Source organism: Phasianus colchicus, chromosome 15, assembly GCF_987193195.1.
Source record: "Phasianus colchicus chromosome 15, bPhaCol1.hap1.1, whole genome shotgun sequence".
Classification (NCBI taxonomy): Eukaryota; Metazoa; Chordata; class Aves; order Galliformes; family Phasianidae; genus Phasianus; species Phasianus colchicus.
In genome coordinates this window covers 5,322,836-5,344,681 of record NC_143450.1, presented here as the reverse complement: position 1 = coordinate 5,344,681, position 21,846 = coordinate 5,322,836, and the positions used below count along the sequence as shown (strand labels likewise).

At 47.9% G+C, this 21,846-nt stretch overlaps 2 protein-coding genes across 23 annotated transcripts in view; both read left to right on the top strand.

Annotated features, from left to right (window-relative positions):
* TENM2 (teneurin transmembrane protein 2) overlaps positions 1 to 5,251 on the top strand; it is a 979,011-nt gene extending 973,760 nt beyond the window's left edge. For all 21 annotated transcript variants that reach the window (XM_090150611.1, XM_090150610.1, XM_090150609.1 and 18 more), the window contains 2 exons: positions 1,599 to 1,729; positions 2,603 to 5,251. In XM_090150611.1, coding sequence (XP_090006737.1) covers positions 1,599 to 1,729; positions 2,603 to 3,364 — 893 coding nt within the window. In that variant the 3' untranslated portion in view covers positions 3,365 to 5,251. The remainder of the gene's footprint in view (positions 1 to 1,598; positions 1,730 to 2,602) is intronic.
* Positions 5,252 to 7,562: 2,311 nt separating this feature from the next.
* Positions 7,563 to 21,846, top strand: part of WWC1 (WW and C2 domain containing 1) — a 63,563-nt gene continuing 49,279 nt past the window's right edge. Inside the window, exon 1 of one of the 2 annotated variants that reach the window (XM_090150630.1) lies at positions 7,563 to 7,699. Coding sequence is in view for 1 of the 2 variants with exons in the window: in XM_031598028.2 (XP_031453888.2) it covers positions 8,314 to 8,432 (119 nt within the window). In the remaining variant the exon portion in view is untranslated. Of the gene's footprint in view, positions 7,700 to 8,182; positions 8,433 to 21,846 lie in introns of those variants that run through there. The other variant, XM_031598028.2, reaches the window with a different exon arrangement.

Below are 21,846 nucleotides of genomic sequence, written 5' to 3'. Positions count from 1 at the left end.
CTCTTCTTAATTAGTAATAATTTTTCACTTAGTAAGATCACGCAGTACTTGAACTGGCTGTCGGCAATTTCCAAAAAGAAAGTTAATTAACGTGTATTTAAGAAAAGGTTTTTTCAAAGTTGAATCTGTTGTATACAGTAATTAGAGCGGTGATACTTTAAAAAAGGAGCTATCTTAATTTTAGCAGTACTTTGAAATTCAAGAAAAGCGTGCATTTCCTTCAAAGAAAATTGTAGCAGGTTTCCTTTGTTCTCTGGGACCCAGTCACAGGTGTGGCATACCATCGCCTCCACTGTAGCTTCTTTGCAATATGAAGATAGTGGGATTCTTCCTAGTGTGAGAAATATTGACTAAAATTACTTTGGGATCGAACTTCATTGTCTTAAATGCAACAAAATTCTGTTTTCATTTATCAGTGCTTGATTTAGACCTTCAATGCCATCTTCTGATATTTTGCTATATTCAGAATTTGCATTTGTTTTATTTATCCATCTACTGGATTAAGTCCCAGGAAATGCATTGCTTTTGGTATAGCACATACCTTCTCTGCAAAAATAATTCATTTGTGGTTAAAACGATTGTTGCTATATGGACTAAGAAAATCGTATTGCAATTATGCTGGCACCTCGGATTTCATGGTGAAAAAAAAAAACAAACCTTCTCCCTCATGTAATTGGAAATACGTATAAATATCTTCATACAAACAGGATATTTTAGTACTTATTTTACTGTCAGAACAGTTGAGAAAAGGAGACGTTTGCTGTCACAACCAATAAGTATTACACTTTACAATCAATACTACACATTAGGATGTCCACGACCATCAGATATTACACTTTTTATGAGGCAACCGCTGAATCTTTAGGGAGAAGAGGCTTTGTAGCAGCAGACAGATGCTGGCTCATGGCCATGCATGCCCTAGGGGCTGGCAGTGCATGGTGCTCAGTTCCCAGGGCTCCGCAGCAGCAAGCAGGGCATGGTGGGCACTTTCAACTAGAAAAGAAGACAGGGCTTGTCATGTCGAGCTGAGAGCTGGAGCTCCCCAAAGCACATCCCTGGGCTGAGGTGAGACCCTGCCCTGCAGCACCCTCCCTTTCCTCCTGCACTCCCACTGCACCTGCCTGAGCAGGCTCAGCTGCGCTGTGGAAGGCGGACATCTGAAGCATCTGACTGCAGTTAATGGGTCCTCCAGGGACCTCAGGACGGCTAGGAGGAGCAGATAAGAAGAGAAGCCGTGCATGTTGCCAGAACACTTTGTAGCTGTTCTTAGGAGTGCAAACCTAATACAGCATAATTTTACGGTATCGCTTATGGATTTCATTAACCTCATCAGAAGGTGTCAGAGATGGGACAAATATTGCATAAAGTGTTCCATGTGCAGTCGTGGAAAAAGAATGAATTAAAGTGGTTGTGTGTCACTGATGAACTATTTAGGATGTATTTGAGGTGATATTCCATGTTTGTTCACTGTGGAATACCACTGTTCTGAAAACTGCTACTTGAAACAAATGAGGTCAAAGGTGGATTTCCTAAATCTGTGGATTTATTGTACATGTGCACATTTATTTCTTACTTGCCTCCTTACTTTTGATTTTTAGATGTCAAAAGCTGGTTGGTGATGTTCGGATTTCAGCTTAGCAACATTATTCCTGGTTTCCCTAGAGCAAAAATGTACTTTGTGTCACCGCCGTATGAGTTGACTGAGAGTCAAGCGTGTGAAAATGGACAGGTAGGCAGAAACATGAAGTCCTTTTTCCTGATAAATTTGCCTCTCTCTGTGAGTAGAACCGCTGGCTCTTCAGTAGTTACAGTGCAAGGCCAAGGATTTATTTCAGTGTAAAACAAAAGTGAATTTAGCTAGATTTTATTTTAATGAACATATGTCTTTCTTGCCAGCCTTCGTTATCATAATTACAGTGTCATTAGTTTGTCTTTTATTGACTTTTTCCTTGATTAACAAGTTGTAATTTGATTAACTCGATTAACAATGACAAAAGGAAACTTTGCAGGGTAATTTATCATCCGTTGTACCATTGGTAAAATTAACCTAATAATGTGGGTGTCGCAGTGAACTTAGGTTGGTACTCATTGTACTGCTAAGAAATGAATTTGCTCCCCACCCTGTACAAGCTTTTTCATTGCTTTTTTTTCTTGAAGATTGTCATAGGAAGAGGCTATGGTTTCCTACTTCTGTTACTACAGCTAGTGTCAGTTATGGTCTTCACGTGCACTTGTGGGGTTAAGGCTGGGATATGGTATATGCTTTCTGCCTTCATCATAAATTCCAACCAGTTTAATATACTTAAAAGAAATGCTAGGCCATTTTCAAACAGTCTGTGCTAAACTTGCACAACCGACGTGACGATGTAAACCAGCACATGTGACCATAATCTTTTACTTGTCATTACTGATTATAAAATTATTTGCCAAATGTATTTTTATACCAATTCTGGATGTAGTTTTATATGGGAAGGGAGTGGTCTTTCCACACAGTTTTTCATTGTGCAACTTGCCTTTATAAAAAGAAAACAAAGATTAGCACTGTTCTCTGAAAACAGCATTTTCAGGTCTGTATCTTCTTTGTTGTTTTGTTTTTTTCCAGCTAATTACAGGAGTCCAGCAGACAACAGAAAGACACAATCAAGCTTTCATGGCTCTTGAGGGACAGGTCATATCTAAAAAATTACATGCCAGTATTAGAGAAAAAGCAGGCCACTGGTTTGCAACAAGCACTCCTATTATTGGGAAAGGAATCATGTTTGCTGTGAAGGAAGGCCGTGTAACCACTGGCATTTCCAGCATAGCCACAGACGATAGCAGAAAAATTGCCTCTGTCCTTAACAGTGCTCACTACCTGGAAAAAATGCACTACAGCATCGAGGGGAAGGATACTCACTACTTTGTCAAGATAGGCTCAGCCGATAGCGACCTCGTCACCCTCGCGATGACCAGCGGCAGGAAGGTCCTGGACAGCGGAGTAAACGTGACCGTCTCCCAGCCAACCCTCCTTATCAATGGAAGGACTCGACGGTTCACAAACATCGAGTTCCAGTATTCCACCCTGCTGATCAACATCCGCTACGGGCTCACCGCCGACACGCTGGATGAGGAAAAGGCACGAGTGCTAGACCAGGCTCGGCAGCGAGCCCTGGGGTCGGCCTGGGCCAAAGAGCAGCAGAAGGCACGGGATGGCCGCGAGGGCAGCCGCGTATGGACAGACGGAGAGAAGCAACAGCTTCTGAACACGGGAAGGGTTCAAGGTTACGAGGGATATTATGTCCTGCCTGTGGAGCAGTACCCAGAGCTAGCAGACAGTAGCAGCAACATCCAGTTTTTAAGACAGAATGAAATGGGAAAGAGGTAACAAATTAAACTGCTGTCATCCTCTGATGGATGAATCAGTAGTCATAACTGTTATCTCCTCTCCTAAGGAGATGAAGACCTACATGGGGGCACTAGGCTGAGCTACTTTGGGATAGCAAGTGGCAAAAAAGCTCATATTTTTTGAGTTAAATGCTACTGTTCAAGTGATTAAAAACCACATCCTGAAGTGGACTAAAGCCTGACTGAAAACTCTAACCATACAAATTTAAAAGTACCCCTGAAATATTACCCACTTGTTCTGGGTCTAAGGAAAAATAAAAAGAAGGCCTCGTATTGTATTACCTCACTTCATTCACACGTGAGCAAACTAAGAAATCCAAGTGGGCCACTTTCACTAACCAGCTGATGAAACACAAACGATTCAGACTGCTTGTTTGATAAATATCTAAGAGGTTTTCATTTAAAGCAAAATACAGGTGCATTTAAAACATGACTTTGGGGTGATTTGTGTGTAGCAATTGGAGGAAAAGGAGAATGCAAGTGAGAGCACACTGGAAATAGTAAAGGAAACTATATTTAAAATAACAAAACCGCACTTGCACTCTGACCCTCCATTTGTCTGGCCTGAAGCTTAACTTATTCAAAGAGGGCAGAGTGTAAAGTTACATTCAAAATGGTGGCTATAAATCACTACAAATAAATTTCATACTCTGTTTGTCTTTGAAGATTTCCATTGTGGACAGTATAACACAGTTACAGGGTGTAGTCTGTTTAGATTCAGTAGTTTGTTGGTATCAGTTCCAGTAGAGCTGTGGGCATTGTGTTACACTATTGCAAATGGGCACCACGTCAGATCACCCTGTACATACATCAGCCAGAAGGCACAATCACTGTTTCAGATTTAAAAATTATTAGTGTGTTTGTTTGGTCGAGAAACTGAGACAATCACATTACAGTCACCACAAAAGAAAAAAAAAAAAAAAAAAGTCTAATAAGAACTTTGGTACAAGAACTTTTTTGTAATATACATGTATGAATTGTTCATTGAGTTTTTATATTAATTTTAATTTGCTGCTAAGCAAAGACTAGAGACAGGCAAAGATAATTTATGGCAAAGTGTTTAAATTGTTTATACATAAATAAAGTCTCTAAAACTCCTGTGAATTAATGGTCTTCTATTGTGAAATCTCTGAAAATGAGAAAAATCGTGGTGTGCCACTGTCATCTCGTGTACAGCGTCCAATATGTAGAAGTGATCACTGTACCATGGATTCTGCAGAGGGGTGTTCTTTTGACCTCTGGGTAAGCAAAGTCTTACATAAGCATCACCTGTTTATGGCAACAAAATAATTTGTAAATGCTCCTATCAGCTCTCTCTGCATCTCATGACTAGTGACCTTACAATCCTGGAATTAGTTTAATTGCACCAAAGAAACTTCCAGACTGTTTGAAAATGCAGTAACATGGTATTAAATGGAAGACGGAAGGACTTGCTGTGAGCCCCGGAGCCCCCATGCAATCTGTCTTCTTTGTGAGATTGCTTATTTCTAACGCATTTACAAATGGGAGGTAAGATCAAAGACCCTCTCCTGAGCTAACAGTCACTCTTGATGATGTTAAAAGGGAACCATGCATCAGCGAGAGCCCTGCTGCTTTTATCTCGTTTAAGTATGTAGTCAGAAAGCTCCACTTAATTTTGAGAGCTTTTGGGGTTGCAGATGAGGTTTTTAATGATTCATGGTATCAGCAGAGATGTTTGAATTCATTACGGGCATTAATTCACTCCAGGGCACGTCTAAAGCAGAACAGCGTGGTGGCAGTGCTGTGCAGCACCTATCGCACTCAGAGCCCATCTGAGTTTTGCTGAGCAAACAGAACCCATCCCGTTCCGATCGCAGTGTTGCACCTGTGTGCTCCCCTGTGCACTGCATGTGCCAGCACCCCAGGCCCTGTTCTCTCAGAAGGATCAATCTGGGTATATTTTCAGAGAAAGCCCTATATGTCCCTCGCTGCAGATGTTACTCTGTGCTGATAGATGTGAAGTGCTGTTATCAGACTTGTCTAGAAGTGAAACTTATTAAAGAAGTGAAATATTAGGTGGGTATTCATGGAGCTTACTTTGTTACTTTTGGTGTAAATGTAAACCATGAAATCACAAGGTGGAAGCACTTCTCACTGTCACGGTTTTCCTGAATGCTCTGGTCTGTACTGGTGAGCTTTTTAGGTCGTTTTTTAAAATAGAAGTTTTCTTGCAGCTGAGAGGCTGGAAATGAGAACCTGCTGCACAGCCTTGTTTTTCCTTTGTTCTCTTAACAATGTCCTAAAGCTGAAACTGTTCAGACTTAAATTTTGCTACTTCTCTTTATCCTCTGCAGAAGGAAACAAAAGCGAAGCACCACTTGTGATATTACTTCCTGGGGGCAGATTTGCAGGGGAAGCACTCAGAAGGACAGGTTCCTCTGCAAATAATATGTGCATCATCAGGGTACTCTTCAACAACTTTTGGACCTGGTCCAGTCACGTAGTTAATACTTAGAGACCATTTATCCCCATGTGTGAACGGATTCCAAAGCACAGGTCCCCAGCAACACATTTGAGCTCCTAGATGCAAACAACTTGTGCTGGGGGTCTCATTCCCCTGAGCCCAGTGAGCTCCTGGTGGCACAGCCCTGCCCAGACTCCCTGCAGGAGAGCTGTGTGAGGGGACCTGCAGGAGGTCACGTGCTGCCTGTGGTTCCATTTCCACGCTTCCTCTTCCCAGAAGTTCTGCAGCACTTGTTCAAAATCCATATCAGATGTAATAAATTAGGCTTCTCCTTATTATGTTGTTTGTGAAGATACGTGTCCTGACCTCTGCTGAGAGCTGTTCTGAGGCTGAAGTCAGGCTTCTGCTGCAGAGCTTGAGCCGAGAGCTAAAAAAGCAATACTGAAATGGTGAAAACACCGTGGGAGGGAGTTGTGTGGCAGCTTTTGGAGAGAGGCAAGAGAACGTAGCCAGCGTATGAACCCTCAGCAAATAGGATTTACAACGGAAGTGGCAGCTCGGTCATCACGAGTACAGAAAGTGGCAGATAAGGTACCATAACGCCGCCGGTGCTGTTACAGCAGCTCAGCAGCATTGCTACTGGAGAAACCGTATTTACAGAAGTTTTACATCCTCAGACGACAGCTTCTAGCCTAATGTTGTTATTGAGTATGGAAACGTGCTGGAATCATACTGCCTGCAGCCCAGGTCTCTTTGCTGTTACAAACAGGCACGCATAGTGTGCTTCATTAAGTGAAGAAAACATATAAATGAAAACAGAATTTCAAGAAGCATCACCTAATGCTATAAATCAATACTATCAGATCCATCAGTCAAAAATTCGTACCAGAAATAGAAAGGAAAAACCTGCTTCCGTGGGCTGTAAGACACTTTTGATGCCACCCCCACCTTAACGCGCGGTCCCCGCCCAGGTGAGGCAGGCAGGCGGTTACAACGCGCTGGCACAGCTCCACAGCACAGCGGGGGCTGTGAGATCAGCGGCGATCTGCGCCTGCGCGGCCCCTCCGTGCGGCGGGGCGCGGCGGTGCCGGTGTGCGGCACGCAGGTGCGTCCCGGCGCGGAGGCGCGAGGCGGGCAGGGCCGGCTGTGCAGCGCCGTGCTGAGCCGTGCTGCAGGGGCACCGCACTGCGCGCCCGGCGGAACGCGCGGCAGCACGCGCAGTACGGCAGTCGGGTAAAAACAAACAAACATAAAATCTTGATTTGGTTGAGGGAAAAAAATCTCGCAGCACGCCGAGGGCGGTGACGGGTGGTCATTGCCTCGCTGCGGGCGCGTTGTGCCCCGGCCCCCACGTGCGTCACACGCGCTGCCCGGGCTCGCTCGGCTGGCAGCGGGCCGGGCGAAGCTCCGCGCTGCTGGAAGCAGCCGGCGGCAGCGGGGCTCATAAAAGCGAGTCAATCGCTTCATCCAAGGGATTCTACTCCTTTTCTCAGCGTGAAGAAGCGCGCTATGTTTATTAACGCTGTGGGAAAGGCCGCTTGACGTTTAACATCAACCAAATCCGGGATCGCCCGTCCAAGGCTCTGATAGGGGAAGGCCGAATTAAACTTTCCTCTTTGTCAGAGACCTCCGGTGGGTTTGAGCACCGCCGTCGATGTTACCGGCTGCCGGGGCTCCCCGCAGGGCTGGCTGGGCACCGAGCCGTACCGCCGCGCTCAGGGCTGCGTTGGACGCGCCCCGCGCAGCCGTAACCCCGCAACCTGCGGGCGGCCAGCAGCGCGTGCAGCCGGGAGCCGTAAGGTCCGCGCCAAGCGCAGGCACGCCGTCATTGTAGATTCCCGGACAACGCAGGGCGACCCGACGTGCCGTAGCTCTGCCGCTGCGGGCGGGGTAAGACCGGGAAGGGGAACGCGGGGGGCGGTCCCTCGGGTCAATCGAAGCCGGCTGCACGCGCGTCCGGGGGCATTTGTGCCGTCGGAAGATGGCCGGCCGCTCGCCGCCGAACCGCAGACGCCGGCTGCCGGGCACGAGCGGGCGGGCCGATGGGCCGCCCCTCCCGCCCCGGGGCCACGCCCCCGTTCCGGCTCCGCCGGGCCTCCGCCCCTCCAGCAGGGGGCGCTGCCCGCCCCGCCGGTGCCGCGCGCGGAGGGGCGGGGCCCTGAGGGCGGCGTTCCCGGCCGGGGGAGCGGGGGCGGCCCGAGGCGGCGGAGCGGCGCGGGATCGGGGCCGCGAGGGGCCGGGTCCCATCGCAGCGCGTTCCGAGGGCTCTCCCGCCCCGCCCCGCCCCTCCGGGTCCCGCCCCCCGCCAGGCCCCGCCCCCGCCGCGGGGCCGGCATGTGAGGAGCCGCCGCCGCCCGGGGCGCTTCTCTGCGCGGCTGGGCCGGCGCGGCCCCGCTCCGCACCGCTCCGCTCCTCGCAGCCCGCCCGGCCCGGCCCTAACCCGGGGTCGGCCTCCGCCGCGGAGCGGGGCGCTGCATGGGGCGGCGCGGCCGGCGCTGGGGACGATGCCGCGGAAGGAGCTGCCGCTGCCCGCGGGCTGGGAGGAGGCGCGGGACTACGACGGGAAGGTGTATTACATCGACCACGGCAGCCGCACCACCAGCTGGATCGACCCCCGCGACAGGTGGGCGGTGGGGGGCGGGACGGCCGTCTGCCCGGGGAGCGGCCGCGCTGCGGGGCTCGGCGCCGGGCCTCTCCGTGCCGTTCCGTCGCGGGCCGGGCCCGCCCTCACCTGCGGCGCTGCCGCCCTCCTCCGCCCCGCAGCGGCCGTACCTGCGGCGCGTCCCGCCTCGGCGCGCGGCCCTGAGCGGCTGCCGCGCGGAGCCCCGGCGGAGCGGCGCGGGTCGGGCGGTGCCGCGGCCCTCTGAGTTCAGCGCCGCGCGGGGGGCGGTGGGACGCGCGGGTCGCCGCTTCCCGGGGCGCTCCGCTCGGCTCTCCGCGTTCCCGAGGGGTTCTTGCCCGGCGTTGTTCGCTTCGAAGAGCGATGGGAACGAAGCGGGCCGCCCCGCGCTCGGGCCGCGTCCCGGCGGCTCTTTGTCCCGGCGCCGTGTCGGGCAGCCGCTGCGAGCAGGCGCGGGGAGCCCCGAGCGTTGGGGCGCTGCGGGAGCCGAGCGCTTCCCGCCTCGGGTGCCGGGTCGGGAATCCCGGGCGCGCGGCTCGGACATCCGTCTCGACGAGCTGGAAATCCCGACCGCTGAACGCGGTCGGCGCGTGCCGTGGGCGCACCTTGCGGGCTTCCCTCCGTGTCGTTACGTATTCCCCGCACCCCACTGGTTTCCCTCTCCCCCTGCTCTTTGCGGGGCTCCCTTTGCGGGGTCCCACGTGGGATTCCAGCGCTGTGTTTTATCCCGGTGCTGCGTAGCTCAGCTGATGTTGAAAGGAAGTGAGTTGTGCAGTTTTACAGGATTTTAAGGAGCGTTCTGCATTCCAGGAGTAATCCTTGTGTATCCCGGTGACAAACGTGCAACCTGTTGGACTGCTGAAGGTTTGGAACATGCTTTAAGCCGATGTTTCAGTGAAGTGATTGAAAGAGCTGAGAGAGCGCGTTTGTTCCTCAGTATGGCTTTTAATCTTGGTAAAAGTTGATACGAGCTTAAATTGGGGATACTTTCTTAGCATCTGTATTTTTGGTGAAGATAAGTGAGAAGTCTGTTAGGGCTGATGGCGGCTTACAGCAGTTCTGATGTGTCCGTGGTTGTGAGTCAGACACAGAAGCAGCTGAAGGCTGCCTCATCCACGCAGGGCTGACTGCTCACTGCTGTTAAAGGAGAGCATTCACCGCCAATAGGCCCTATCACATGACGTGTTTGTTGTGCACATAGTAATGCACCTGAATACACATGGCCCTGACGGGCTGTGCTTCTGAGTCATCTTCCAGCAGTGTAACCAGGCTGCTGTGAACTCAGGCTGTTGGGCGCTCCTCCTGCCTCAGAACACCATCGAGGTTGGAAGAGCTCATTGGTCCACTGCTGAACAACTTCAGTATTAAAACATTTACCTGTCACGTGGGGGACCACGTGTTTGAACGAGTTTGGGACGTGGTCTGCTGTACTTGTGAGAATAAGTTTCTCTTTCAGCTGATGACAGCTCTCTGTGGACACCAGGTTATGGGAGTTCTTGAGCAGCTCAGGCATAACCATCCCTGCCCTGGGGAGGTTGGCTTTAGGTACTGTGCATCTGACAGTGTGTGTTCAGCATTTCTCTGCCTGGAAGTGGTGTGTGAATTAGCTGCAGCTGAGAGGTGGTTGTTGCTGCAGTAGTATTCTCTGTGTTCTGCTTATGTATGCTGTCTTTGATCCAGGAGGAAGCGATAGATACTGGGAAGTGTGATTGTAAAACTGCAGACTTGAGGGAAGTGGGGCAAGATTTATGTTTGAAGGCTCATTCTGAACCCCATTGCCTCTCAGTGGTGAGCTCTCATTGTGACTGTGCTCTTAGAACACCTGGTTAGTTTATTCAGAGAGCAGCAACTCGTGGCTAAAGAAAGGGCATGCAGGTTTTAAACCTCCCTAAATCTTTCATTCCAGCTTAATTTAGTGGAAAAAGCCATGAGCAGGGATACCATCTAGCTTCAGGGCACAGGCTTGCCCGTTGTAGTTGAGATAGCAGCTGGTGTTGGGGTTGCACTTGGGTTGGCACTGCCATCCCTGCAGGTTTGCCTGCTCTCCTGTAGCTCGCTGCACCAGCTCTTCGGATGGGCTGTTGGTAAGAGGGGCCATTGCACTTCAAGTGGTACAGAGTCACCGTGACCTGCGCAAGTCACTGTCCTGCGGTGACCTGAGTGATGCTCTGACAGCTTGGCCTGCTGTGTGCTGGAGTGCCTCCTACCTTGCACCACTAGGGCTGTTCCAGATGAGGAGTCCTGGGGAGCTTGTGAATTTTAGAGTGTTTAGGGAAATCATCCAGAGAGGAATTCTGTAATGTAACCATTACTGTGCTACAGTGTAACAGAGGAATTAGGTATCCTGTCCCCAAGGTTTCAGGTTAAAAAGCTGCGAGGCACTTCTAGTGGACAGATGGAAAAAAAAGATCATTTTTTTCTCCATATAAACAGGCGCAGAAGTAACTGACTTTTTTTTCAGTTGTAAGTTTGTCCTGAGTTAGATAATTCCGGATTTGATGCATTCTGATAGGTGACTCAGCCTTACTGAGCTGGGAGAAAAATCAGTTTGTTGTTCCTAGTTCTAAAGGCAAACGTGATTTTCCAGGCATCGACCAGCATGTGGTAAAGCGTATTGGAGTGCTGTCCCAGCTGCTTTCTTAACGCAGGGGATGCACCTGCTCTATAAGCTGCTGTGCTGGTTAGCAAATCAGAGGTAACAGTGTGTCTCACAAACATCAGCCCCAGCTGCTATCTGACTCGCAGTGATGTTTAAGAGCAGGAATTGTACCAACACAGTGCCTCAAATGAGGCTTTGCTTTCAGCAGACATCGGGGTTACAGACAGGTATTTGGATACCGGTGTGTATGCTGTCCTTGGGTTCTCTGCAATGTGTAGGGGAACCTCTGATGTGCCCCCAGATTGTCTTGGAAAAGGATTTCCTACCTTGAAGCTTCCTGAAAGTGCCTGGTAAATGTGTCTATTCTCTTGTGTTCTCATGCTCCTGGTCTCTTGGTGTACGTGGGTTTTTCTAGCTGTTGTAGATGGAGCTGGCTGACCTCACTTTGTCCCAGAAGCCCAACTGGGCTTCTGCTGAGTATGAAAGATGGCAAACCCAGAGTGCTATTCAAGTCAACCTGGGAAAGCTACTGAACCACAGAGGGTGCTTGCGTTTCTGGGAGACAGCAGTGCCTCAGTTGGTGCCTTCATTTTTTCAAAGGCTCTTGGTGATGTGCGTGTTGGGGACACCTACTAAAAGAAAGCTTGGATTGTGCAGAGTCTGTCTGAGAAAACTTCATACTCCATATAGAGACTTCTTCCACTCTGAATCTGCAAGGCTCTGGTAAAGACAAGTAGGGGAGAGATGTGCCAGGGTTCAGGGCCAATGTATGTCAGTGTATGTGTTGTCACATGTAGCATACTTTGTGCTCTTAAAGCTAGTGCCACCTGTTTACTTGTGAATATGCTGGCCTTAAAAAGCCTGAGAATCTTGATGAAGACCAGCTAACTTTATATATAGAGCATAATCATCTTGCTGCGCCTCCCTTAAGCCTCCTGCCAGGCTCTGTGAGGTGCTGCAGTATGCTGTTTCTTCTGTTATTCTGCTCATGAAGCTTCTCCCACCCGGTCTGCTCTGCATACTTGATCTCCAAACTTCTTGTATTAAAGAATCAAGTGTGAGCATCTTGCTAAAACTTCATATGTAAGTACCTGCTACGTAGATTATTTGCCTATTAATATAACTATAATCATTGGAATAAAGCTAAATTTAGCTACCTAAATTGTAGGAATTCTCAAGAATAAAAAGACTTGAAGGGAGAGCACTTAAAAGCATTGAGAAGGAAGGGGGCTGTGTTTTCCTGCAGGTGAAAATCAGTGTCAGGAGAAGCCAAAATCCTGACAAAATCCAAAATGCTGTATTTCTTTTCTCTGCATTTCTTTACCACCGGCAGCACCACAGCGTGCTGCTGGCTGGCCTGCTCTTACCTCTTGTTACTGCTAGTTGCCCTAATGTCCTGTCATTAGGATGTATGTGGATCTGCATCTTTCTCATGTTTACGTTCCCTCAAATAGCTGATTCTTTTATGATAAAGAACAGGCAGCTCCATGTGTGTCTGTAAAAGCCATTTTCTGTGAGCACACAGCTGAGTGACAGAAATGCGGTCTTTGTAATCACGTCAAATGCTGTCTTTGGGAGCAGGTGTCTCAATGTGTAGGATTTGTGCTGTTCTTAGGGTTTTCCCTCCCCACAGTAAGTGGAAGTTGATATAAGTGCTAATGCATAGTTACTCTGCAAGTAATGCCTCCTATTTATTTCCATAAAAACTACAACAGATACAAAGAGCACAAGAACACTGTTTGATAGAACAAATTTTCAGCTATAAAATACTATTTCCTAATGCAGTCACCACCAGTAGCTGTGCATTTTCACCATCAACGAAAGGGAGCTTGCATGCTGTGCTTGTAAATGTACCAGCAGAGGTGACCCACTGTCACCACTGCAGAAATGCAGCACCTGCCCCTCACTGTGCTCACATCCACTGCTGGGTTTCCATAGTTTAGGTCGAGCTTCATCTTCTGCTCTACGAGGTTGCCTTTCTTGCAAGCAAGGCTTAAATTGTGCATCAGAAGGACTGCCAGCTTGTGAAGTTGTGAAGCTGCCTCCGACTGCAACTTGCTTGACAAGAGGATCAGCAGCTTTCCCCTGAGCAGGTCATCTGTTTTCATAGCAAAGTAGTTGTACTGAGAACCAGCTTGTAAATGATGAAGATGTGAGTATGGTGAACATGTAGGTGGTTATCCCTGTGCTGTTGTGCTGGGGCTCGGTGGCGCTGCTGACTGGGACAGCAGGAGCTGCTGCTGTTGGAGTGGAATTCTGTAGCCATGCAGGAAGCCCGATCCAGAACGTGCTCTGGCTGGTAAATGTCTCATTGTCTGGATTTGTTTAACAGCAACAGCTGATCCAGGTCCTGTATGGCAGTGTGGGAGCTGTGTTGGCACAGGTGGTGCCAGGCAGGAGATTGTGGTGGCTGTGCTCAGCCCAGTAGTGCTGCAAGGACATGCTGGCAGCTGTGGCCTGGGCTGGCTGTGCCCAGAGCTGGGGGTGCCACCTCTGCCTGCAGCTTCTGACTGCGTTCTGCAGGTAGGGCATGTTCCGTAGCCTGAGTGAACCCTGCTGTGTGGCACAGAGTGTCCTGGAGCTGTCACTGAAACTTTCTTCACAGCGCAGCTGTGGAAGGAGGAGCTGGTGATAAACATAATGGTGTCTGAATCTGATTTGAATTCTTCTAGGTTGCGCGAGAAAATACATTGAAAGACCCAGAAAGGTTGGTCCAAAAAAATAACTGGTAATGGTACACCCTGAAGACAAAGCTGTCTGTGCCAGCAGCACAGGGGGTGGTTCTGTGGCTGACCTGCTGCTGGGCTCTCATTGAAGTGACTGAGGAGTCTGTTGGTAAATGATTGATTGTGTCCCCTGTTCCAGCAGGTGCTGAGGCACCATGCTCTCTGCTCAGCATGCAAGAGTGGTGCTGCCCACAGTACAGAGGTGTGGCTGGTGGTGCTCTGTGCCGGGGCTGGGCTGTCCTGGGCTTGGCATGGCACTGTTAACTTTGGGAGAATTGCATGCCTTTGCCATAGACGGGGGGGAGATTGCGTATGTGTTAGTGGAAAGTCATGCTCGCATTGCTCAGTGCTGTGGCTGGCTGGCTCAGCCTGGGTGCCCTGCTGATGCCCCAGGCAGGACACATGGCAGCTGAACAAGTGGCCGAGGGCTGGTGGATGGCAGGGGCTGGGGTGTGCGGGCTGCTGCTGCCACGTGCGTGTGTCCAGGAGCTGTGTAGATCAGCCACTTCCTCAGAGGGAAATACCTTCTCTACTGGCTGCTTGCCATTCTTGATACCTGTTCAGTAAGGTTGTATGCTTTGCTTGTGGTAATGAGAACTTAGCTTTAACTGCTCCCGTAAAATCCAGAGTTCTCATTCACAGAGCCTGAGGTTACTGCTCCCACCCCCTACCATCCCCCCCACACACACACATTCAAGCTGCATGCATAGATAATTTGCTGAGCAAACAACAGACAAAACTGCTCCCAAAAGAATAATAACCATTTTTCACTTCCACTCATCCAGTCAGGTGACATCTGGAACAGTCTCTGGGTATTCACAGGAGGTTTGGTCTGCAGCAGGAAGACACAGAGAAGCCAAGTCTTACAGCTGTCAGCGTTCTCCTGCTTTCTCATGCTCTTGGATGTTTTCTGCTGGCTCAGCTTGCTCTGTTTGTTCTGGTACTTATAACTTCCACCCCACCTCCGTGTTCTGTAACAGAAATGCCCAGCACATTTAAAAACAGATGAATGGTGCTCTCAGTTTCATGGAGGTGCTGTGGGGATTAATTAGTTCTGATGGAGTGCTTTCTGGCTGAGATGTCAAGCTGATGTTTCAGGACTAATGGTATTGTTTAATGAAACTACTTAGTTCTCCTAAAATGTCTAATCGCTGTTTCAGGAGAATTTACTCTGTGGAGAAAAGCTTTATTGATTTTAAGTATCCAATGAGCAGTATTGATTTGCAGGAGGCAGTCATTCATATCTGCTCAGTGTTTGAGAGAATTTTGGTGCTCTGAAGCTGGAACCACTGCTTGCTTCACTGCAGGTTGGTGCAAGGGGAAGTTTTCAGCCAATTTTGCTTCTGCAGTTCTAAAGATTCATTTTGAGCCTATTGGTCACATGCATGTATTGTGCTTATGCATCTTATGTCATTGATCTGCAAGAGCATCTTGAGAGTGTTGCTTTAGAAGTGATGCTCCTCTCATTCTTAACAGCTGCAGGGTAGCTGCTGTTCAGGCAGGCTCTGGCTGCTGCAGTCCAGCCTTTGTTCACAGTGGTGCTGCTTTGATTCCTTGACATCTGTTAGCATGGTCTTCTGGTAGCTACATAGGACTTGAGCTGTTGTTGGGAAGATGATGTCTCAGCTATCCAGAGACCCTCCTTTCCAGGAAGATGCTGCTGGCAGCTGCTTCTCTGTTGGTAGTGCTTCTCCAGATGTAGCCTAGGATTGATGGAGTGATGCTGGAGGGAACCATGAAGCTTTGTGGCCTGCTGGTTTTCTGAATGAGTTCCTGCAAAGCAGAGAGTGGGAACTTAAGCCTTTCAAAGATAAAATTATATGACTTGCCTAATTTGGGGTGATCAGCACTGGATGTAGTGTTCCACATGAGGCTGTCAATTAAAAAAAAAAAGTCTCTCAACATGAATAACACTTTTGTAGTGTGGAGTTTTGTGGTAGTTAAACAGAAAATGAAATCAGCACTTTGTACAAAAGTTTTGTTGGAAGGTGTTAGTGGTGATGCTCAGGTGTATTTGATTAGCAGCACGTGTTCACCCTGCAGAGGATGGGGGGGTTAAAGCACTGCCCTGTATGCTAGTCAGCGTTTCAGCATCTCATTTCTCTTCACCTCAGCTGTCACTTCACCCACTTGTTCAGATTTCTTCTGAAATTCCTCAAAACTCTCCACATCCAGCTGCCCCAAACAGCTGCTCAGTCAGTAGGGCTGACTGCTGTTTGTCCTTTCTTATGTCAGCTGTATTTCATATCGCAGAAGATCTAAGCAGCAAAGGTCAAATAATCTGTTGCCTTGGAAGGATAGTGACTTTTTAATTCTTATATGGAAGCTTATGTAGTGTGCTTTGGGCTGCCTAACAGGTGGATCTCTGTAAGGAGGTTTTCCAGTAAGATAGAAATAGGCAGATTTGTCCATTGAAGAGATCTTCCAGCTCTGCATTTTCTCCACAAGCATTGTTCTGTCTGTATGTTAACCTGTGTGTGCAGGGAGGAGTAATGTCGTGTCTGTTAACCATATCCTGTCACTTTCTGTGACACCAGGCTTTTATAAGACTTCTTATTTTGCTTTTAAACTTGGAATATAGTAACTTCGGAATTTATCTTGAACTTATCTGTTAAATGTGTGATGCCTTTCCAGTTATTATGGATTCCCCTATTTCAGTTCCGTGTGATTTGTGATCTGAGTCTTCTCAACTTCTGATAGCTTTCCTCTAACCCGCTGCTCCGAATGTTAGAACGCCCTTCCTTTCGTGCTGTCTGTGAATGGAGCCTATCCCTCTGCTTTCTGCTCTTTTTCCAAAGTCTCTCACGGTGCCTAATAAAACTGCAGTTCCTTCAATCTGTGAAGCTGGGCCAGAAATGTGATACTGCAAAGACGTGAGCAATAACCAAAAAAAGCTGCTGTAAGGGCTCTAAGCCTCCTTGGCTTCTGGTACGTAACTTTCAGGCTCTGAGCTCTCCTGCATCTTTGTCATTGTTTCTCCTCTGCTATTTTGCACTGTCTTCATCTGCTGCTCCCTTCCTTTGTCCCAGTATTTGATTGCTGATAGACTGATAGCAGGGGGGTAGAGCAGCAAAGCTGAGACTCCCGGTGTCACCTCTTGCAAGCTATGTATTGCACAGGGGCACAATCTTTCTGTGCTGTCTTGGTGACAGACAGCATCAGATCTGAGAAGGTGTCCCAGTTAAGTGCGTGTTTTTGGTAAAGCACTTCTGACTAAAGGATGGGAAGTCAGTTTTAAGGGTTAATCCGTAGCAGCTCTCCCCAGTGTGTTCTGTCTTTTAAAGAACCTTCTGCAATCTTCTGTCTTAACATTTTGCTACTTTATTTGGCATGTACTTCTGCTGAAGAGCAGCTGCACCTGGTGTGCTCTGCAATAGACTGTGCAGCTCTCAGCTTGGTTAGTGCAATGATGGTTTGCTACGTGGGCAGCTGAAACAGTCTGTAATTCTGAGTAAAGGTAAATGTGTTGTCATAGGCCATCTGTTAATTCTTCAGAGAAGATCTGATAGCACTGCTAGTTCCTCATGCAACTGCCTCTCTAATAATTAAATGTAGAAGGTATCTGCTGTCATGGTCTTTCATTGCTCCACGCTAAGAGAGGCATGTTCTGAGCACAGATACTTAAGACACCTAAGATCAGGGAAACAAACATAGTTGGGCACTAGTTTCCCCTTCCTTTTTAAGCTTCCCTTCACTTTTAGAGGAAGAATGTGTGGGATGGTAGGGAGGGATGTATGGCTTAGGAACCTGCCTGGATCATTTGCAGGAGAGTTGCAGATTGAAATTATTTGCTGAGATTGATTTGCAGCTGAGCAGCTCACACTTGGTGACATCTTTCATTCAGGTTTGCTTTCGCATTTCTTTTGTAAATGCCACTCTTAGCCCTAGAACAAACGTTCTGTGTTGAATTTTCTCATCTTTACTCCCTATATGTCCAGTAGGCTGTAGCTAATACCCTGACTGCATCCTGGTGTACTTTGTCTGCTTCCCTGGGACAGGCTGCTGCAGCTTTGGATAGTGGTTCTCCTTAGTTCTGACGGTATTGTTGCATCTTCAGTAACTTAGGTAGGCTGGCAGTCCTTGTTCCAGGCACGGTTGCTGTGGGTTTGGATTCAGGGCACTCTTTACATTTCTTCCTTCCTGAGGATCTTTTTCTCTGTTCTTATTACCATAGCAAGGCACGACTTGAGCTGAGTGTGTTGCAGTTGGCAGCCTGGATGAGATGTGCGAACAGGCAGTGATTATTTGGAGGAAGAAGGAACTTGTCACGTATTGATCATGTTCTGTTGTGCTCCTATGGCTTCTGCATCAGCCCTCTGCTCCCTGCAGTGGGACTCTCCTTTGCAGAAGGGGGCTGTAACCTGGGGGCTGCTTCTGTTTCCCATGCAGAGCCAAGTGACGCCGCATCCTTGAAGGAGGAGGACAGCTGAGGCACTTAACTTCTCAATGCTAAGAGTTCTGCTGTGTATTAACAGGAATGAAAGCAGTGCAAGTGGTGGTAATTCATACCTGTAATCATTCTGCTTGGAAGTCTGCTGTGACACTTGGTTCTGATGGAGTGCTGTATGCTGGCAAGTGCTTCTTTGCCAACAGGTTTATTACAGAATAGATTTGCAATGAAATAACCTAAATTAAATCATTCCAACAAGTATCTTTAAAGGCATTGCTGAAATTACTTCTGAGGTCGCTAGACAGGTGTGTGGCAACACCCTCCTGAAGGGCGGTAGCGCATCGTGCCGAACATTGTTGAAGGCAGGCTAAAATGCTACTTCGTGAGCAGCCTGGGTGCCTGATGAAAGGAATAATGGAGTTCCATCAGTGGCACAAGGTTTTTGCATTAGGAGGTTTAGTATTTATGTTGCTTTCTAGATGCCTGTGGAGGATTTACTTCCCTTCAGCTAGAATTTCTGCAATCAAAAGCAAGCTATTGACCTGTCACTTCACACCTTTATTCCCTACTCAGATGTTCTGAATGCTTTTTCCCCCTCTCTCTGGCTGTTGTCATTCCTGTTTTCTCTCTCAAGTTGTGTGCCACTGTTGCTTAGCTCTCTCGGGTACATGCTTCAAGGGTGTTTAAAGCCTCTTGTGCAGTATGTGTTTTGCCTTATGGAAGGAGGAGATGTTGAGGTTTGTTTTTTTTAAAGGGGGGAAGCAAGAAATGCACTGTAGGTAATAGATTTCAAAAAATGCAAATTTGTTCAAGCACCTCCTTAAGAAGAAGGGAGGAAGAATAAAACCTGTGTTTATATACATGTAGATGCTAGAGGCAAAGCAATCCATTCATAAATATACAATAGGATTTATATCATGGTGAGAAGTGCTGCATGCATATTCATGTATCATTTGCAAATCCTTTAGCGATTAAATACTTTACTGCAAACTCTCTAGAACTAAATAACCTCATTGAAATGAGATGTCCAAAGGCTCTAATGCTCCTCCAGCCGAGGTGAAAGGCTGAGTGGTGTAATAGATCCGATGCTCTAATTTTCACTCTAAGAGGGTTTTTCGTGCGCTTTTGTGTGTTATTTTATTAGGATAATCAGTAAGCCTTGAACAAAACATGTGAAGCAGAGAACTGCAAGAAGCATTATGAACCCTAACATGCTAAGAAAGGCATGGAAACTTGTTAAGATGTTTTTCCCAACTGATTTTAATGACAAATACAATGGTCTAAACTTTGATATCCTGTGCATAAAAATGGAGGCACATGTTCCTGTACCGCAACAGTCAGCTCCAGGGCTCTGCATGTATTTCTTGTGTGTTGATTACTGCATCCTTCCCCAGTGTTCTGGCAGCTCACCTTGGAATTGCTTCTCCTTACTGATGTTTGAGTTCTTTCTCCTTTGCTCTTTAGTTCTGTGTTGGTGAAAATATAAAATGCATCTGTGTTGGATGGGAAAAGCTAGCAGAGTTCCCATGTTCTTTCCTCCCCACTGAGTTCTTTCTTGAAATCTGTGTTGTCTAATTTAGCTTTCCTGCTCTCTTGCAGCCTGCTTCTGGGATGCCCTGATTCAACTGAACAAAAAAACAAGGCAATGCACTCAATTCACGGAGGACTATGTATTCATTTTTATGGCTTGCACAGCTGTAGCAAATTGCCCTCTTAGTCCTGTTTACTTGTTTTCTTAGCTGGTCACAGATAGGTTCTCTTGCTTGGTGCTCGGAGAAGTTCCCCTTGCTGTCTCATATTGTAAGCAAAGAGGCAGACAGCAGAGGTGATGTCCCTTTGGTGCCTGGAGGCTCTGCTGTACAAAGCTGAACTTGTGTTGATTTGAAATAAGGTTTCTAGGTAACTGGAAAGTTGTTGCATTTACAATGAGCGCTGAGAATTCGTTACCGTCTGCCGTGTCAGAGCATCACTGCACCCGAGCTGGTGACTGGACACATGGGGGACCAACATGCAGCACTCTGTACTTGAAGAGCATTAAGTCTTTTATTTAGTTTTAAAGAAAGGACAAAACTGTGGTAAACAAATCTGGTCCTTCTGAGTCTGAATCCTGAGGGGTGACTTGTTGACTTTACAAGGTGGGCTTTTAGTCTATCAAGTGGCTTGGCTACAGGTAGGGGAATGGCTGATGCATGAAGAAATGCAGCATTTCTTGTTGCTGTGAAGCTCTGCATTGTATTTTTCTGGAATATCGTTATTGTATGCTAGTGAGGAAGAATAGAAGGCACTAATTTATTAACAAATCTCCGTTGTTTTTTTTTTTAATAGTGAGCACTGCTTCTTGTTTTACTCCTGACATCTTTGTGTTAGGCCCTGATCTCACTTGCTAGACTTGCTGTCAGCATCACTTTATTGAGTAAAGATAGGGGCTGGATGGGATGTGGATTAGATTATTTTCCTTCTATCCTGACAGTGGTGAGTGGTTGCCTCTGGATTCATCTTGAGAGTGCAGCAGACCATAGTTTATGATGTGCTGGCCACTTGTGCACTTACTTGCAGGTGGAAGGGCTGAACAGCTTTGTCCCAGAGCCTGTCATGGCTGTGGGGCATCGTGGCCTCCTGCATCTCTACTGCTGGGCTCTGGGAGGTGTGGGTTCCTCACCTTGCTGTGCCGCAACCCTGCTCTGTGCTTTCAGGGCTCTGTTTCTGCTGCTGCAGTAACCAAGGTGGCATGGGGCTGGGCTCTGCAGCAGTGACCTGCCGGCAGTAGCAGCCTTCCCCCACAGTGTGCTTCCTTGGGAAACCCTGACTTGCTGCAGGGGGGCTGAGCTGGCACCATGGGCAGCAATGTCACTTCCGGTTTGCCTTTCAGGGCAGACAGCTTAAATATCAGAGATGGATGCTGTCTTAGTGCTGTGCTGCAGGCTGTAATTCCATCTGTTGTGACACTGTGAAGGTGACACCTAACGGGATGCTGGCTTCTTTCTGGATGTCCTTCCTGGATCTGCTGCGTGCAGATCTGGAGGGCACTGTTCTGCATGTTGGCTGGACTCGGTGCTGCTGCTTGGGAACTCTGCAGAGCAGTTCAGAGGAAAAAAGTTGTTAGGATTTCACAGTGATTTCATCCATCCTGGGCACTGCAGTCTCTGCAATATCACTGTCCTTTGTCTTCTTGGGTGTGGAACAGTAGAAGCACGTGTTTCTACATTGATTTGGCAATTATTAGAAGGACACTGAATAAAGGACACGATTAATGGAAGAAAGGAGGAGTTCTCAAAGACCTCTGCTGGTAAGGTCTGTGTTTTTAATAGTTATGTGCATTCATCGCTGATTTTGGTTCTCTGAATCAGTTTGTAGGTTTGCTTAGATGTGCAGGGCAAGGTTAGCAGGAGTATTTGATTTGCTGGAGGATTTCAACTTGGTCTTTGTAGACTACCTGGACTAAGAATGATAATTCTTTTAGCTGAACTGATCGAAGGAAAATATTGTATGCATGTAGCTAAGTATGCGTCGATAGTGTAGGTCAGTGTTTGGTTTAGGCATTAGAAGTAAATGCTGAAAAATACCTGGCGTGGGAGGTGCAACTTGCACTGGTCTGAAGGTCTGGGCTGAGTTGTGAGCCCTGCCACTGCTGTAAGGGCTGCTCCTGGTGGCCCTGGGGAGAAGTCTTGTGTGTGAGTATAGCATGAGGTGTAGGGGTCTGAT